A 19791-nucleotide genomic window follows, 5' to 3' on the forward strand; every position below is an offset into this window, starting at 1 on the left:
AAACAAAATATTCGTCATGTAAGTGTAGATTAATGATAAAAAAGAAAAAGCATTTCCAGTGTGGTGACCTCCAATGAGTTGTACACAATGATATAAAGGGCATATAAAAGTGTAGGCAAAGGGTCTGTTTGTGTTTATATAGAGGATCAAAGCCTAATTTGCCTACCCCAAAAATGAACTAAGATATGATATGAAAAAGAACTTCGAACATCAGCACTCTCTGGAAGACTCAAGCCAGAAGATGATCATCAAAAACCCCAACAAAGATCCACACACTGCTACAGCTGTAGATGCACTCATCCCACTAGTTCCTGGACTTGCCATGGGAATGAAGAAGGAGATATCTAAGCTGGCCTGTGCATACAGCAAAACAACAAATTTGACTGGATCTATACTGTTGGAACTCAACCAAGAATTAGGAGAAGTGCAAATTGTAGCGCTCCTAAATCTTATAACTACAGACTATTCACTGTTAAAAGAACATATGGGATGTGAACAGTCCCCAGGAATGGGTTGTTTTACTTTGTCTGATTTCTCTCAGACTGTTCAAGTTCAGTTGCACAATATCCACTATATCATAGTTAAGTTTTCACAAATGCCTAAGGTGCCTAACTGGTTTTCTTGGTTTCACTGGAGATGGCTGGTAATTACAGGTATGCTTTGGTTACGTAACTGTACTCCTATTATGTTAATGTGTGTGTGCAATTTAATTAGTAGCTTAAAACCTATACATGCTTAAGTTACTCTACAAGAAGATATGTCAAAGACATAATCAATCTTCCCGTGTTTTCCTCCGCCTGCTACTTCTATAGCTTTTCTTCTTCCTTCCTAATTACAACCCTTAAATAGAATTCATACCTCATATCGAATTTACCGAGTGTCATAACTCTTCCAAGTGGTAAAGACACCTCAAGACAAATGCTGGGCATAGAAGCCACAGGGCATAAATATGCAAAGAAGTAAAAAGCTAACCTTTTCAAACAATAAGGCTTCTCTCTCACTTACCAACTTAACATTTCCCTGTATGGCCCCGGAAGATGACTGGTTAGCCAGAGACGGGTAAGATTCCTCAAGGGAGGAAGAACTTAAGACAGGCACAGTCGCAGGGGGCCATCTGGTGAGAAAATGGGGAGCAGCAGAGGTGAGGCTTAGAACCTCCCCCCTCATGTTCTGAGAGAAATCTTCTGCATACATGGATGTTTATTGCCCTCATCTAGCTCGGATTAACACATAGTCTACAGGCACACACCTGATCATCTACATTTGCTCTCTTACAACACTAAACTCTGTTTTCTACCTTTATCTCGTATCTACCTACCACTTCAGCATTTTATTGAAAATAATAATAATAAAGAGAGAAATGTGGTATCCACATATAAATCAAGTATAAAAATCAAATGAATATTCATATTTGAACTGACTGTTTATAGTTCATAATGCATGAGCAAAACCGAAAGCTTCTGTGATGACTGCCCTTGTAATGTTCACCAAGTAACTTATTCACTATGTAAGAATTTGTTCTCCATGTAAGAACTTGTTCATTATGCTTCAGAAGATTGGAGACTGATGAAAATTAGGCTTTGGGTGGATTAATGATTGTGCCTTGAGCATTGACCCCCCTATACAGAATTTTATTGTTGTTAACAACCATTTGATCAATAAATATGAGAGATGCCATCACACACACACACAAATATATATATATATACATATATATATATATACATACTTCCTATTGTAAAATAAATAAGTAACCGGGATGTAATGTATAGCATAAGGCATATAGTCAAAATATTGTAACAACTTGGTATGGTGATAGCTGGTACCTAGAATTATCATGTATATAAATGTTGAATCACTGTGTTGTACAAGTGAAACTAATGTAATACTGTGTGTCAACTAACCTTCAATAAAAAATAACTATATAAAAAAAAAAAACAAGAGGAACTTACCCTCTCATTTTTCTGGAGGTCTTCAGTCTTAAATCAAGGTGCTGCTAGGGCTGTACTCCCTCTGAAGGCTCTAGGGGAGAAATCTTCCTTGCCTCTTCCAGCTTCTGGTGGTCCCAGACATTCCTCAGCTTGTGGCTGCATCCCTCCAATCTCTGCCTCTATCTTGATGTGGCCTCTTTGTGTGTCTGTCCAAATTGCCCTCTTCTTTCTCTTAGAAAGACACCAGTCATCAAGTTTATGGCCTGCTCTAAATACAGGATGATTTTTAGCTTGAGATCATCCATTAATACATCAGCATGGGCCCTATTTCCAGGTGGACAAGAATTCTGGGGGAAGCAGACATAATGTAGGAGGGGGCACGGGGGGGGCTGTACAACGCAGAGAAGACAAGTAGTGATTCTATAGGATCTTACTACACTGATGGATGGTGACTGTAATGGGGTATGTGGTGGGGATTTGATGATGGGGTGAGTCTAGAAACCATAATGTTGCTCTTGTAATTGTAGATTAATGATATAAAAAAAAAAGTTCTTGGAGGGAAAAAAAAGAATTCTGGGGACACTGTTCAATCAGTTATACAACCCACCTGGACAAGTGCTGCATGGGGAACAGGCAGCACCTGCTTTGTCCCTTCCCAGCTCATCCTGCATCAGTAGCTGTTGAGGTAACTCACTGAATTAGTGTTCTAGGGCTGCCGTAGTCAAAGACCATAGATCGGGGTGCCTAGACAACAGACACTTGTTTCTCACAGTTCTGTAGGCTGCAAGCCCAAGCCTAAGGGGTCCCTGGGCATGCCCATCCCTTACATGGCATCTCTTCTTATATGGACAGCATTCAGGTTGGATTAGGCCCACCCTAGTGCCCTCATTTTAACTGAACCACCTTTTTAATGACCCCACCTCCAAATACAGTCCCAATCTGAGCTATGGTGTCTTGGGTTAGGACTTTAATATATGAATTTGGGGTGGGGTGGGGAACAACTCAGCCCACAATACTCATTATTTGCATTACCTTTACCTCACATTTTGAGTAACTTGCCACAATAACTATTTTGTCTAATTCCTTTTACTATTTTTCATTAATATTCATGAAATATGCTAAGGCTAAGAGGGTTTGTAGATATACTGAATAACCAAGTATGTAACAAAAAGATCACAAGGTTTGTGCAATGGATAGAATGCAGCAGTACGAAATTTAAGAAAAATGTGAGATTTCTGCCTTTTAGCTTAATTATATTTGAGGAAGAATTGGCTGGGAGGGAAAGAGGCTGGAAATGTGTGTGAAAAGGCTTGGGGTAAGTTACATTTTTAAACTGAGTCAGCACGATGATATGGCTGCCAAAAAAGCTTAACATGCTCCTACTCTGGGCTGATAGCAGAACAAAGACTAGGAGGAGGCCGGTCAGTGGTGGTCCTGGATGCCTTAGTCCTGCTGTCCACGGAGTGCTGCTGGTTGGCTGTGCTGCCCTGCAAGAGGAGGCAGACACAAACCGAAATTCACTGCGAGAGAGTGAAGCAACTCAAGATGTCACGGGTTGGTGGTGGGTGAGGGGTTTCTAAAGGTACATAAGCACTAGCCCAGAGGAGAAAAACCTCACCAGTGTAAAAAAATGAGTGGGGAAGGATAATGGCCTGCAAAAATCTGAAGGACTATCTGTGGGTTCAAACTGGCCTTTTCTGTTAATTGATTTGTTTACCTCATTGTTAGTGAAGCATGTATTAGAGCGATACATCACTACCTTACTTAAGTCCCACAGCTTAAGTATGCCTTTATTGTTCTGTTATTAGGAGCATTGCGCCCCAGCCGTCTGGCGGTGTTAAACATTGAGTTCTGGAAAAAGTTAATAATTGTATGATGTATAATACTGACTGCTTTCAAGTGTAACTTTGTGATCAGTAAATATGAGAAGTGCCTTTTCGGCACCACTCTTGCCGAAACTCTTGCATAACTCAGGTTTTCGACAACTCATCGCGTCTCCCTCCCTTCCGCTGATCTGGGGTCGAGGAGTCCAACAAGTGGTGCCCAACGCAGGTCTCGAGCTTGCATTTCAGCGGGGGAAGCTCTGAAGATTCTCCATCTGGTAAGGCTCCCGGGAAATCGTATGTAGGGACGGGATCGAGACATCAGGGACACTATAATGGGCCAAACGCACTGTCTGCAAAGCCGAAAGATTATTTAAAGTTGCTTCATGCCCTCCTAAAAACATCAGGAGAGAACACTTCTAAGAAAGATTTTGCTCAATTGCATAAATATATTAAAAAACATTGTTATTGGCTTCCCCGCAAGGTACTCTTAAACAGGCTGACTGGGATAATGTATTGAGAGACTTTAAAAAGGCACACAGGCAAGGGAATGTCATCCCTGTGCCTGTTTGGTCATTGTGTAATTTGATTACCCTTGCTTTGCAACCCTTGCAGTCACCTCCAATGTCAGAAACAAAATCAGACACACAAGAGTATGACAATGAGGACTTAGACAGTGTGACGGGACCGTGCAAACAGTCCCTGTCTCCACATACCTCTACTTCCTCCCATTCCTCTTTGTCCTCCTCAGAGATGGATGAGGAGAATTCTATTCATTCATCTTACCGCAAAAAATCCTCACATTCTGCCCAGACTGCTTCCGCTTTTGCGGCAGGCATACAAAAGGCTCAAAGGGAAGGTGACATTGATGCTTATCTGACGCCGCTAGTGGCCCCTGTTACTCTGGCTCCTTTGGGACCTAATGAGGATCCTGACTTCCCACAAGGGGGAGTCAGCGCTTTATTCTGCTATCCCTTATAAGACTTTGAAGGACTTTAAACAGGCCATTTTGCATATGGTACTAATTCTCCATATGTTATGGGCCTCTTAAGGGGCTTGGCAGAACAGGAAAGGATGATTCCTCATGCTTGGGATTTGTTAGCTCACACCTGTTTAGAATCTGCAGAATACTTGCAGTTTATAACATGGTGGTATGAAGAGGCAAAGGCTCAAGCTGTACAAAATCAGCATGCCAACGCACCAATTAGGGTGACAGCGGAGCAATTAGCCGGACAGGGAGATTGGCTTCACCTCGAAAGACAAGCCGGCTACGAGGATATTGCCATAACCCAGCTGCGCTTGTGCTGTTTCAAGGCATGGGAAAAGATACAGACAGCAGGAAAACATGCTCTGCCATTTAGTAAGCTCAAACAGGGCCTTAATGAGCCATATGTTGATTTTGTAGCTAGGTTGCAAGATAATTTGAGATGGACGGTTGCCCATCCAGACTTGAGGGACATGTTACTGCAAATGTTAGCCTATGATAACGCTAATACTGAGTGTCAACGGGTCCTTAGACCATTGAAGGCCACGGGAGCTCGTATGGAGGATTACATCAAAGCTTGTGCTGATATTGGCTCCCCAACCTATCAAACTAATTTGTTGGCTGCTGCCATGAGAGGGAGGAGTAGAGGGACTCGGAGAGGTTTGAAATGCTTCGGTTGTGGTAAGCAAGGAAATATTAAAAAAAGACTGTAGGTCATGGCCCCAAGTCAAAGAATTTGGCAATAAACCTAAGCCACCATAAACATGCCCAAAATGCAAGAAGGGAAGATATTGGTCTAATGAACATCGTTCAAAATTTGACAAAGATGGCAATCATTTTTTTTACATCCATCACAAGGAGTCCAATTACTAAGCACAGGAATTTTTGGGCCTTTGCCCGCTAATTCTGTACGGCTACTCCTGGGCCACAGTAGTTGGACCCTGAAAGGATTGATTGTCAGACCAGGGATAATTGATCATGATTATAAAGGTGAAATTGGAATAATGTTTAATTTTGAAAAAGAATTGTACATCCTGCAAGGAGAAAGACTTGCGCAGTTACTCTTGCTCCCTTACATTCCTCCTTCAGCAGCTCCTCATGAGAGAGGTCAAGGCGGGTTTGTCAGCACTGGTCAAGTTTGGCTTAACACGATGATTACTACAGATAGACTTCAATGTGCAATCTCTATACAGGGTAAATCTTTTACTGGGCTGCTTGACACAGGGGCAGATGTATCTGTAATTGCCCTGAAACATTGGCCAAAAAATTGGTCTAAACAGGAAAAGCAAATTCAAGTTTCAGGTATTGGAACAGCCTCCCAACTTTGGCAGAGTTCTGCCACTCTTCGTTGTACGGGCCCTGAACATCAGATAGCCTTCTGAAGCCTCTAATTGTTGATGTAGGAATTAACCTCTGGGGACAAGATTTAATGCAACAATGGAATACTGTATTAAGTTTTGATGACTCATCTCCAGCCCAGTTTTTTTCTTAGGGGTCATTGATACGTGGCTGCCAGCACCCTTAACATTACAGTGGACCACCCAAACACCTGTTTGGGTGGATCAATGGCCCCTTAGTCAAGAGGAACTGGCGGCTTTGCAGGAGCTTGTTCAAGAACAGCTTCGACACGGTAGAATAGAGTTTTCTACAAGTCCATGGAACTCCTCTGTATTTCTTATAAAGAAAAAGTCTGGAGGCTGGAGACTCTTGCATGATTTAAGGCAAACTAATGCTGTTATTAAACCTATGGGACCCCTGCAGCAGGGACTCCCATCTCCTGCCATGATTCCCAGAGATTGGAATATGGCTATAATTGATCTAAAAGATTGTTTTTTTACCATTCCTTTAGCAGTACCAGATAGAGAAAAATTTGCTTTTACTGCCCTCTCTTTGAATTTATAAGCTCCTTCTGAACAGTTTCAGTGGAAAGTGCTTCCTCAAGGGATGCTAAATAGTCCTACAATTTGTCAAAATTATGTACATAGAGCCTTACAGCCAGTTCGTGACAAATGGCTGGCTGCTTGTATCATTCATTATATGGATGATATTCTTATTGCTTTACCAAAAAATTTATTCATTGCTGCTATTTTAAAAGAAGTAGAATTTGAGTTAAAACAGTGGGGGTTGCAAATGGCCCCAGATAAAATTCAGATGCATTATCCAATGAACTATTTGGGGAACAAGATACAAGAGAATTCAATTATTCCTCAAAAGATTCAAATATGAAGAGATCATCTTAAAACATTAAATGACTTTCAGAAACTTCTAGGAGATATCAATTGGATTCGTCCTTTATTAGGTATTCTATTTATAAATTACAACATCTTTTTGCTATTTGAAAAGGACCCTCAGATCTTAATAGTCCTCGAACCCTTTCTTTAAAAGCTGAAGAAGAGCTCAAATGGATTGAACAGCATATTCAAAGAGCTCAATTGTCTAAAATAGACTTAAACAAACCTTTGTTCTTACTAATTTATTTTATCCCCCACTCTCCAACAGGATTACTTTGTCAGTCAGATGGATGGTTAGAGTGGATATTTTTACAGTATCAGATCAAACCTTCTTTGCAGTCATATATTGATAAAGTGGCCTCCGTCATCCTTAAAGGGCGACAGAGGTTGTGACCGATGATTGGATATGATCCTCATTCTATTATACTCCCTTTGTCTAAACAGAATATTACACAAGTATTTCAAGAAAATACCCAATGGCAAATTGCACTTTCTGATTATTTAGGAAACATAGATATTCATTATCCAAAAAATAAATTATTTTCCTATTTTCAATGTCATCAATGGATCCTGCCACGAAAAACTTCTTTTATTCCTTTATTAAACACTATTACTTGTTTTACAGATGGTACTAAAATTTACACAGCAGCGTATACTACTTGCGCTGGCGTGTCAAAAGTTTCTCAGACATCTTTTACCTCTGCGCAACAAAATGAGCTCTATGCTGTATTGCAAGCGTTATTAGATTTTCCTGAACCCCTTAATATTGTTACTGACTCTGCTTATGCGGCCTTTTCTGTTCCTTTATTAGAAACTGCAACTCTTGTAACAACACAATCATCAATTAATACTTTATTTCTTCAATTGCAGTCATGTATTCGGCAACGGGCACACCCGTTCTTCATTACTCATATTCGGTTGCATTCCAAGTTGCCTGGCCCTTTGTCTCATTTCAACTGACAAAGTTGACAAACTTGTTTCTCCATTTTATTATTCACCTGCCCAGCGTTACCAGGACTTGACTCACGCACCTTCTTTTACTTTGCAGAATCACTTTTCCCTTTCTACCTCTGAAGCACAGCAGATTTTAAATTCTTGTTCGACATGTTCTCAGATTAACACTCCTCATATACCTGCTGGTACAATTCCTCAAGGAACACATCCTAACACCCTATGGCAAATGGATTTTACTATTATTCCTGAGTTTGGAGTTCTTAAACATGTACATATCTCTATAGACACCTATTCTTCTGCATCATGGGCCACTGCTTTGTCAGAAGAATGGTCTCACCACGTTATTACCCATGTTCTGCAAGCTTTTGCAGGACTTGGTGTTCCCTCTACTATTAAAACTGAATGCTCCTGTTTATCTTTCTTCTGTGTTAAAATGATTTTTTTCAACTATATTAAATAACTCATAAAACTGGTATTCTTTATAATTCCACAGGACAAGCTTTAGTTGAACACTGTCCTCTTACTTTAAAGTATTACTTATTAAAACAAATAGGGGGAGTACTACCCGGCATGATCCAGTTAACAGCTAATCAATGGTTGATGCATGCTTTACATGTTCTTAATTTCGATCTTTTGAAAGACGATGGACGTTCTGCCATGGAAATACATTTTTCTGAAAAAGTTTCTCTTCCTGCACAGTCCGCGGTCCCCGTTTGGTGGTCCCCGATTGGATCCTCCCAGTGGCTTACAGGGAATATAAAGGTGTGGGGCAAAGGGTTTGTTTGTCATTACAGAAGACCAGTGGTTGATTTGGGTGCCTCATAAAAGGATTAAGATACGATATGAAGATGAACTTCCCTCGATGTCAACCCAGGAGGCAGAAGCGTCAAGAATCGATAGCCACCAAGTTTCATCGCTGGAGTGAAGATCCTAATATGATAATGAAATTTTTACTTTTTGTGTTTCTCCACATACATATTGTACAATCTTGCACTATCATTGCTATAGTGAGTGTATCCCCATATTTTGGCCGAGGAGTGGTCCTACACTGTTTTTCTACTTGCCCCACCCCCATGGGTCCCATAATATGGAGAAAAGATGGTGTAGAACTTTATAGGCAAAAAGATGGAGGAAAATTTGGATGGTATAATGTAACCAACCAGTCTAAAAGAAATAATACTCGTTATGATATTTATAAAAGTTTTGACCCAAAACGATATTTGCAATTATTCTTGTGATAAATTTTAAAAAGGAACCCCTGATACATTGTATAAAAGTAGTTATGTGTATTTAAACATATCTCTTTCTCTGGAAAACAAGTTTTCCTCATCTAACATGTGGCTACAACTCGCTAATCAGGAATAAATAAATCATCCTTTTGTGTTACAGGAGATTCTTCAATTAGTGGATTGTTAAAAAGGAATTTGATAGGAATGGGGCTTCCATTTTCGGTGTTTACTAATATTTCTGGAATAGATATTTCTCAACCCCCTCAGATTCTTACTCGAGAGGTTCAATTAAATTTACCTGTTAGTACTACTATAGTTAGTGATTGTATATGTATTAACTGTACTCTTATACCTTCTTATTGTAACTCTACCATTCATGTAAAATGGCCATATGGTTATAAACTCCCAAATGGTTGGGTGTTTTTGTGTGATAACAGAACTTATCAAGCCTTCTCTTCACAGTATCAAGGTGTTTGTGGTGTAGGGCATATTCTCCCTGCTCTTATAGATCATCCTGGATATCGTCATTGGCAGGTCTCCCGAGCCTTGCCTTCTACCTGTGATGACAACTTGAAGCTCTTAGACACTGTTGTGGTCGCTGTTGCTGCTGCCCTTCTCCTTCCTGTCCCTGGACTTGTGGCTGAAATGCAGTATGAAATTTCAAAGTTGGCCTGTGCATATAGCAAGACCACTAACAACTGCTTCTATCTTATTGGAACTCAACCAAGTCCGAGTGGCAGTGCTTCAGAATCATGCTGCCGTAGACTATTTGCTATTAAAAGAACATATGGGATGTGAACAATTCCCAGGGATGTGTTGTTTTCATTTGTCTGATTTTTCTCAAACTGGTACAAAACCAGTTAGATGATATTCACCACATCATTGATAAATTCTCTCAGATGCCTGGACTGATTGGTCCTCTTGGATTCATTGGGTATGGCCTATATTGGTGGGCCTACTCCTTTTGTGCATTTGCCTTCCTGTCTTGATAGCCTGGGTGCATCATATGATCACCAGTTTGTTGAAACCAATACATGCTTATGCTACTTTCCAAGAAGTGATGTCTAAGAAATGACTGCTCTTTGTTTGCATTGTTACTCATGAAAGTCCGTGCACTAAATCTTTGTATTTTGTGATTTCCATGATTAAGGCTGGACATAAGAGCAAGAGTATGAGGACAAACATCAACCAACTCCTAATGCCTTCTTTTTCCACACGTTCTCCCCCTGTGTGGCCCCGGGAGATGGCTGGTTAGCCAGAGACGGGTAAGATTCCTCATGGGAGGAACAACCTAAGACAGGCACAGTCATAAGGGGCCAACAGGCGAGGAAGAGGGGACCAACTGAGGTGAGGCTTAGAACCTTGTCCCATTTATAGGAGGCATTCTTTGCTGCTTTTGTCCAGCTAAGTTAATTCCTAAAAATAAAAGTGGACCTTTTGTTTGAGTTACAACAATCATTATTCTAGAGCTCTTTAATTAAAAAATAAGGGGGAAATGTGGGTTCAAACTGGCCTTTTCTGTTAATTGATTTGTTTTCCTCGCTGTTAGTGAAGCATGTATTAGAGCAATACATCACTACCATACTCAACTCCCACAGTTTAAATACGCCTTGAGTCCCCTGGCTGGTCCTTTCAGGTCTTTGATAACTCATCACATCTCCCTCCTTCTGCTGGTTGGGGGTCGGGGAGTCCAACAGTGATTGAAGTGCTTTGGTGAGAAGTTGGCAAATAATCAGTACACCTGAATAGTTCAAAAGGTCTTGATGCATTTTTATACCTTTCTTATTAGATTAGGATAGTCCAAGAATAAATTGACCTTCTTGAATCTTTGAGATCTGAGGCAACCTTTTCTTGTCTAGCATAAACCTATGTTCTGTAGAAAGAGTATAAGATCCCAGGAATATGAGAGTATGCTTTAAAGGAGAGATCGTATCATCTAACTGAGGGTTTGTGATTTGTCACAGGTGCCATGACAGCAGTGGAAGTGGCCATTCAGCTTTTAAGCCCGAGGTGGCCAACGGAGTCCCTGCTGCTTTTGTGCCTGAGTAAGTAAGAATCCATCTGGGTGAGGTTTCCTGTTTGGGAAAAGGTCATTGTCAGACTTATTGACCTGTAAGTTTTCCTCTTTGAAATCAGAAAGGAACATTTTGAGTTACTTGCCACAATAACTATTTTGTCTAATTCCTTTTACTATTTTTCATTAATATGCATAAAATATGCTAAGGCTAAGAGGGTTTGTAGATACACTGAATAACCAAGTATGTAACAAAAAGATCACAAGATTTGTGCAATGGATAGAATGCAGCAGTACGAAATTTAAGAAAAATGTGAGATTTCTGCATTTGAGCTTAATTATATTTGAGGAAGAATTGGCTGGGAGGGAAAGAGGCTAGAAATGTGTGTGAAAAGACTTGGGGTAAGTTACATTTTTAAATTGAGTCAGCACTATGATATAGCTGCCAGAAAAGCTTAACATGCTCCTACTCTGGGCTGATAGCAGAACAAAGACTAGGAGGAGGCAGGTCAGTGGTGGTCCTGATTGCCTTAGTCCTGCTGTCCACGGAGTGCTGCTGGTTGGCTGTGCTGCCCTGCAAGAGGAGGCAGACACAGACCAAAATTCACTGTGAGAGAGTGAAGCAACTCAAGATGTCCCGGGGTGGTGGTGGGTGAGGGGGTTCTAAAGGTACATAAGCACTAGCCCAGAGGAGAAAAACCTCAGGGGTGTAAAGAAATGAAGGAGGGAAGGATAATGGCCTGCAAAAATCTGAAGGACTATCACATGAAAGGAGGACAATTGGCTTGGCTTGGCTCCAGATGGGATCCATAGGTGAAGTAAGTGAAAGAGAAAGTATGTTTGCATCTAGTGCAGGGATAAACTGCTCTGTGGTTGACATTCATCAGCCAGGAGACAGTGAGCTGTCTGTGCTGTCACAAAGGTTGGATGACTATTTCACAGGAAAGATGTTTAGGGAATTTCTGTTTCAGTTTGAATCTTAGAAAAAGTGGTTGGTTCCTCCTAAACTTTTTAAAACACCTTTATTGAGGTATAATTGACATAAATACCGTGCCTCTTTGAAGTGTACCATTTGATCAATTTTGACATGTGTCCTTATCAGAATTATTGTCCTATAAATTTTCCTCTTTGAAATCATAGAGGAACATTTTGACTAACTTGCCACAATAACTATTTTGTCTAAATTTCACACCCACGAAACCATCACCACAGTCAAGATAATGAACATCACCATCACTGCCAGAAGTTTCCCCATGCCCCTTGGTGAAGCCTTAAAATCTCCCTCTCATCCTGTCCCTGTTGCCAGGCATCCATTGGTCCCCATTCTGTCACTATAGATTTGTGTGTGTTTCCTAGAGTATATATAAGTAGAATCATACTTTTAATTTTTTAAATACTGAGCTTTCCCTTTCTGACTGTGAGACATGTTTAGCTGAATTAACAGTAAAATTAACATTATCCTTTTCCATTGCGTTAGAACGATTTTGTGACTGTGGATGAAGCCTTAAAACAATGTTGGTGCCTTTCAGTAGCACATCTGTGTTTTCCCCTTTTATTTCCCTGTTAGGCCTGGGCCTCTGAAGAGAGGCCTCAGTTCCCAGAGCTCAGATGGCGAGCTGCATAAGAGAACCTGCACCTCTGCTGTGAGCTGCTCGAAGGGCACGTGCGCATGTGGCATCCGTATGTCCAGCTGCAATGCCATTACCAGTTCCTACACTTCTACTGGAGGCATCTCTCAGGTACATGCACCTGGTGGTGTGGCAGAATTGGGTTCTTTGTATTTATTAGTTGATTATGCAGTGTTTACTAGCCACCTTCTGTCAGATGCTGAGATCACCTCTAAGCTAACAGCAGTTACCAACCCTTGAATGATCGCTATGGACCAGTGGAACAAACTAGAAAGCCCAGAATACCTATGTGGAAACCTGATACAAGACAGAGCCATTATTATAGATAAATAGACAGAGGATGAATAATTCAAAAAATGGCACTAATTTGATTAAAAAGGTAGATTGAGTCTGAATTGCATTGGGTCATAAATTCATCCTCTAGGCACTGGGAATTTAATGAAAGTTTTAAAAATAAGTGGTTATAATTATTTTTAGAAAGGATGTAGGGTAGACTGGAGAACAGATCAAGTTTTGCTACCAGAATGACTTGGGATCAAATCTTGGCTTTGGCACTTAGTAGCTATAGACTCTTGGGCAGGTAAATGACTTAAACTCTCCAAAGGATTGTTATAAAGATTTATGGTAATGTTTGAAAAGCACCCATTACAGTGCTTGTCAGTAAGCAGGCACCCAATATATAGGAGCTGGAAAAAAAGTAACACATGTGTGAAGGAGGTTTTTGAGAGCAGAAAGAATTTGACATAAGTTTTCATCCATACAGAAGGCTCTTAGAGTAATATAAATGACACATTAATGATAAATGACAAATATAGGAGATGAAGGCCCCAGCCAAGCAGTTAGGACAATGCAGAGCATAATAGTACGAAGCTTTACCTGGATCTATTCTGCACTAGGCCCTCTGCTGAGCACTGTACACACATTTCCTCAATCAGTGATCACAACAGACCTAACATACATAGTCATTGCCCCTTCTTACAATTTTATCTAAAATGTCATACATACACAAAAGGAAGGAAAAATATCATAATGAACCTCCATGTGGCTCCAGCAGTTAACAGTGTTTTGTCAGTCCTGATCCATCAACACCCCCACCCCAAATTGGTTTTCCTCTTGTGTTTTAAAGTACAAACACGTTGTTTCACCTGTAGGTACTTCAGTGTATTTTTAAAACTTTTTGAACATTAATAACCACAATGCCTCTATTCCTCTGAATAATAATGACTTAATGTTAGTTATCATCGCTCCAATTTGCCCTTCTTACCCTCCCTGTCTTATTACAGTTACTTTGAATCAGGGACCAAAAATCAACTCATTGTATTTGGTTCACATGTCTCTTAGACTCTTTTTTTTTTGAGCATTAAAGGTATTTTAATTAATGTATGTAACAAAAAATATGACGGTAAGGTTGTACACTTATGGAAATGATTTTGACCTACTTCATAAGATAGTTGTGAGGCAGTACATGCAAAGTGTTGATGCGTCTACACTGTCCATAGTAAGCATTCAAGAAGTGCCACCAAAATAAGTACCGAAATTTACATTTCAGGGGACTTAATTCACACTCAGAGCTTCAGACTTAGCATTATACAAGGTTGTATCTGATGGCCTAACAAGCACACAGGGTAAAAATAATCAACTTTATAACAGGCCTGGGTGGAGAGATGATGCTCGGAGATCCGCGCCGGGGGAAGGGTGCCCGGGGCGGGGCGCCTGGACGCCGGGGGTGGGCGGGGCGAGGGACTCGCCCTCCGCTGCCCTTTGGTCCCCGGGGGCGGGGTGGAGCCCGCGTTCCCACGGCCCGCCACGCAGCTGCGTGGGAAGCCACCCCCGCGTCACGGGCAGCTGCGGGGTCGACCACGGGAGGGTCGCATGCACCGGGGCCTCTGCCTCCCCGGGCGTGCTGCTCAGGCCGTCCGGCCAGCCCGGCGAGCTCCCCGCAGTGGCAGAACCCCTCCACAGTCCTGGGGCGCGCCAGACACAGCCCCGGGGTGCACGGGCCCCGCCAGGATGCTGGCTATCCTGGGCGCCTCGGCCCGCCCGAGGAGCCGCAGGGGGCAGGTCGCCGGCCTCACAGCATGGCCTCCCCGGACCCGCGCGGCCGGCGCCCCCTGGCGGCCTCCAGCTGTCAGGCTTCCCCCGCGGGCTGTACCCGCGGCTGCTGCTGCCACCACCACAGAAGCGGAGCACACGGGCTGGGGCGGCGGCCGCCCGCACCCTCCCCCGCAGCGGGGACGTCAGGCCCCTCTTAGACTCAATCAACGGTACTACTACTATGCTTTTTCTTACTTTTGAAAAGTCTGAGTCATTATGTTCTATAGAATTTACTACATTCTGGATTTTGTTTTCGTCATGGTGCCATTTTGACAAGTACTCTATCCCTATTTTCCCTGTAAATGGGCAGTTGGCTCCTGAGCCTTGATGAGTTTCAAGTTCAGTGATTTGGACAGAGGTGCTGCTGTGCACTTCTGATTGCATCACATTGGGTGCACGTGCTGTGTGGTTGCCTCCCACTGGGCTCAGTTGTCAGTCTGATCCTACACTTTGTTCCTATGAGCGTTTCACCTGCTGATTTTAGCGGCCATTTATCACCTTTGTCTATGTCCATTGTGGCAAAATGGTGATGTTCTAATTCTGTCCTTCCCTCTGCATTTGTTAACTGAAGGTCTGTGTAATTCTAGATAGAACAAACCCTATCTATAGGAGTGGCAGGATAAGCAGGCACTGATGCCGTAGTTAACTCCAAAACTGACCAGTATGATTCTTGCTGTTATCTTTATGAACTGACATTTCATAAACATTTCATGATCCTCAGTATAGTGTAGCTGCTCTTTCTGATGCAACTTTTCCAACTTTGGCCAATGACAACCCTTTCAAATACTGGCAATTGACTCACTTTTCAGAGCCCCACTTCACAAAGAAATGTATTTTTAGTCAGTTGAAAAGGAGACTTTATATACAGTGATGGATTAGAGCCACAGAATTGTTGAAGGTCAGATCCTGTTATTCCCAAGGTCAGTCACGTGACTTGCGTTTGGCTTTTAGCTCTGGAAGAGGCGTCCCAGTGCCTCACCCTTCTCCCGCTCACAGACACCGGAGTCCAGAAAAGAAAATGAGGTAATTGGTGATTTGCTGTGTGGATTAATGAGGGTGGGAAAGGAAGGAAATTTACTTGGCTCTTAGGCTTTCTGAGCCTCCTACTTGGAGAATCAAAACGGTTCACATCTAAAGGGCAGAGACGGTGCCGCCCTGAATCGCTCTCATCTCTTGCAGTCGTCACAGTGTGACCACACCGGCCTCTGCTTCCCCTATGCTGCAGCGTGAGGGGCTGGGGCATAAGGGGAAGGGCTTGAAGGGGACAGAGTGAACAGTGACTGATAGGGGTGGGCAGGAGGCTTCACATTCTAGACCCCAGCTGACCCCCTAGATTCCTGACTAGAATGCTGCTTTATTAAGAGATAGAGGTGTGACTAGGACTCTCAGAAACTTGGCAGGTTGTATGTAAGGTTCTGAAGATTTTCTGCTTGTTTTAAGACAAAGGTGTCTATGGCTTCTGTGAACTGCCTCCCTTCATTTCTTTAGGAATTTTCCTTGCTTCTTTTTGTTGTCTTGACACACTGAGATCTTAGTCATGGTTGTTCTAGACTTTGGTCAGTTGGTAGTTAGGAGGGTGTAAGAAGTTATCCAGTGCTTTTCTAAACTTAATTGTGCCTCTTTCTCCTACAGAGAAGAGGACAGTCCTCAGGGATCTGGCTCTTCCGCTCTGCCGGTAAACAAGGAGTCCCAGGGAGAACAGGGTAAGTCGATGAACACATGGCATGTGTTGGCGGTAGTGTATGGAGGGCGCATGGACAACCCACTGGAAACACGTACTGAGCCATGATTTGTGTGGGGCTTGGTAGTTACAGAGAGAGATGTTTCTGTCCTTCGGGGTTTATGGTCTGACAAGGGAGAAAGGTTGCCCAGACTCATATAGCATAACGCAGGCCACCTGGGGGGTTTGGGGAAAGGTAAGCCTAGGTGGGGGAATCTGAGCAGACCAGGCAATTTCTGTCCAGTAAGCAACCATATGCACGCATTTGGAGCAATGACCACTTCACATCATCTTGACTGTTAGAAATAATCTTGCCAACACCATCCAAGAGCCCAAACCATAGAAGAAAGAATCTCAGAGACACCTAGTGAAAGTTCAGTATTAAAAACTAGGCTGGATAGATAAACCTCTCCATTTCTGGAAGAGAGCAGGAAGAAAGTAAGTCTGATACTTTATTTGCAGATACAACCACATGTAGGGAGCAGAACTCCTGGGATTCTCCAGTGACACCCAGCAGCTCCCAGCCACGCAGATGCAAGTTTCCCCTTGTTGCCCTCCAAGCAAGGGATCCTGCTGATCTTGGTATGGTCTGTCCACCCACCCCTGCCCACCCTAGTCTGGCTCCCCTGCGTCTCAGGAATGGAAGGGTCAGTACAAGTTTCACTTCCTTCTGACTGGCTTGGCTTCTCCTCTTTCTCTTGGTAGCCTCCAGCTCCCTGGATCGGCCGCTCCATCACGGTTGAAGAGTATTACCAGGAGAAGCAAGCTCAGTCACAGTGGCTGAAGAGGATCTTAGAGGATAAGACTGGTAAGGAATATGGGTTAATTTCACACTCCAGAGACGGTTTGCAGAGTCATATTTGTTGACTCCTGAATCCCTAGCCCAGCAAGGCTTCTAGAGCACCAAATACCATCACATTTGAGTTACTATAGTTGACATTTTCTTTTCTTCTTCCTACAATCTGCTGCAGTGGCAATGTTGGGTGGGAGGCATTGTGCATTTTACTCCGTTCTTGTCCCCGCCCTGACAAAGAATTGAAGAGCAGAGACACAGTAGTGAAGCAGAGTAAAAGTTTTATTTAAAGTTACTTAGCCAGAAAGAAGTGCAGGTGACCTCAGAGAGGGAGGAGTGCCCTGAAAGGTTGGACAGAAAGAGTTTAAGATTAAAAGGTCACACACTTAGAAAGTGTGAGTGACTTCAGAGAAAGGAGTGCCCTGAAAGGTTGGGAAGAGTTGAAGTTATGCACTTAGGAAGTGCAGGTGACCTCAGAGAGAGGAGTGCAGCACCCTGAAAGGTTGAAAAGAGGGAGTTTAAAGTTAAAAGGTTACGCACTTAGAAAGTGCGGGTGACCTCACATAGGAGCACAGTGAAAGGTTGGGGGCTCCCTCTTTTAAGGATTTTTCAGGAATGTGACAGAGGGCTAGGGTGTGGGCTTGTTAAGTGGTCTCAAGTATCTTTGATGAGACATTAAGTTACTCATCAGTCCTCTAGGTAATTCTGCAAAATTAGCTTATCAAGACTGCCTTTCCTCCAAGGTGGGCAGAGTTATTTGTTTGCTAAAGAGTATGTTAAGAATCTTCCTTCTGAAACTTCCTTTTTTTTTTTTAAAATACAATTTTGGCTTTAAGGTGGGATCTCCCTGTCTTTACTTTGCTGTTTATAGGTGGGCCTTTTAACAGGCTAGAGTAAATCATACAATGATCTAATGGATACAATGAAGACATGGGCTGTGCTCAGATACTTTTATCTGGGGAATATTCAAACCTTCAAGGCCAAGTTTCTCTTGACCTTTTGAGCTTTAACTGATTAACTAACTCTGAATCTTTTCTGGATTTCTAGATTTAACTGGTTAACTGAGTCCTTTCTAGGGGGCTTTGCTCTTTCCACCCCACTCATATGTATTTCCCTAACAGCCACGCCCATGGCCTGTTCGCCCCGGCAGACACCTGGCCTTCTGGGCTCTCTTGGCTCTTCACAGCCAGGGCCTCTCCCCAGACTCCAGATACACAGCCCCTTTCTCAGGGCTGAACCCTGCGTCTCCCACAATACCAGCCAGTGACGCCACCAACTCACCTCCAGCCTCTCAGGGTGAGACATCTGCCAAACCCTAGGCCCTGCCTGCCCCAGGCCCCACCCTGAAGCCCAGTGTTCTCTTTGGAATGCTGAGCAGACCACCTGGTAACCCTTCTGCCTTGGCAGCTCCTGCTGTGTCTTCAGCACGTCCCATGTTCAAGCCCATCTTTGTGCCTCCACCTAAAAGTGGGAAGGAGGGTCCTGTGACATCCAGCCATTCCCAAGTCACAACAGAGGCATCTTCCAGCTCTGCCCACACCCTGACTAGTAGGAGACTGCCCCTCACTTTCAGTCCTGTTTTTAGCAGCACAGGGCTACCTACATCTTTGCCCTTGTCAACTCCTTCCTCCTTCAGTCAGACAACTACTTCAGGCACTAGCATGAATACCCCTCTGTTCCATGGCCTGGACAGTGTCAGTGTCCCCTCAGCACCGGCTTGGGGGACCACCACCGGCACAGCCACAGACTCTGCCCAGAAGCCTGTCTTTGGCTTTGGTGTGAGCAGTGTGACCAGCACTGTGAGCAGCATGACCAGCCCCACTGCTTCCACTGCCCAGCCTGTCCTCTTTGGGTCCCCCCTTGCCTCTGCTGCCAGCTCTGCCCAGCCATGGGCTCCATACTCCAGTTTGGCAGGCTCTGGCCATGCCTGCTCCAACAACAGCCATCACCTTCAGCCAGTCCCGGCCCGGCGCCATCCAGACAGCTGCTGGCAGCAGCACCGCCAGTTTCGGTGGCTTCAGTGGCACCCTCACGACCTCCGCCCCCATCACCCAGAGCCAGCCTGCACTGACATTTAGCAGCACTACCACCCTAGCCTTCAACATTCCCTTTAGTTCTGGCACCAGGCCCCCCGTCCCATCCTATCCTGGAGTCACCCCACAGCACACGTTCAGAGTCACTGACAGACAGCAGATGTGGACTGCCAGCCAGCACTGGCCCCCAGCTTCGACAGCTCCTTTCCATTTGGAAGCTCAGCAGCCCTACCCCCTCCCCAGCCAGCATTTGGCAGCACTGTGTGGTCAGGTTTTCATGGGTTGAAACCCGCAGCCTCTCTTTTGGGCACCATCTCCAGCACCCAGTCAGCCTTTGGCAGCACCACAGCTGTTTC

At 43.5% G+C, this 19791-nt stretch overlaps 1 protein-coding gene and 1 pseudogene across 1 annotated transcript in view; both read left to right on the forward strand.

Annotated features, from left to right (window-relative positions):
• Positions 1-10853, forward strand: part of LOC118928521 (FYVE, RhoGEF and PH domain-containing protein 5-like) — an 86155-nt pseudogene extending 75302 nt beyond the window's left edge.
• LOC118928520 (FYVE, RhoGEF and PH domain-containing protein 5-like) overlaps positions 1-19790 on the forward strand; it is a 368415-nt gene extending 348625 nt beyond the window's left edge. The window contains 6 exon segments of the mRNA XM_057487954.1: positions 11118-11198; positions 12735-12906; positions 17315-17417; positions 18738-19277; positions 19280-19315; positions 19318-19790. Of these exon segments, the coding sequence (XP_057343937.1) occupies positions 11118-11198; positions 12735-12906; positions 17315-17417; positions 18738-19277; positions 19280-19315; positions 19318-19721 (1336 nt within the window). The 3' untranslated portion in view covers positions 19722-19790.
• The last annotated feature ends 1 nt before the right edge of the window (position 19791 follows it).

Source organism: Manis pentadactyla, chromosome 10 (assembly GCF_030020395.1).
Source record: "Manis pentadactyla isolate mManPen7 chromosome 10, mManPen7.hap1, whole genome shotgun sequence".
Lineage (NCBI taxonomy): Eukaryota > Metazoa > Chordata > Mammalia > Pholidota > Manidae > Manis > Manis pentadactyla.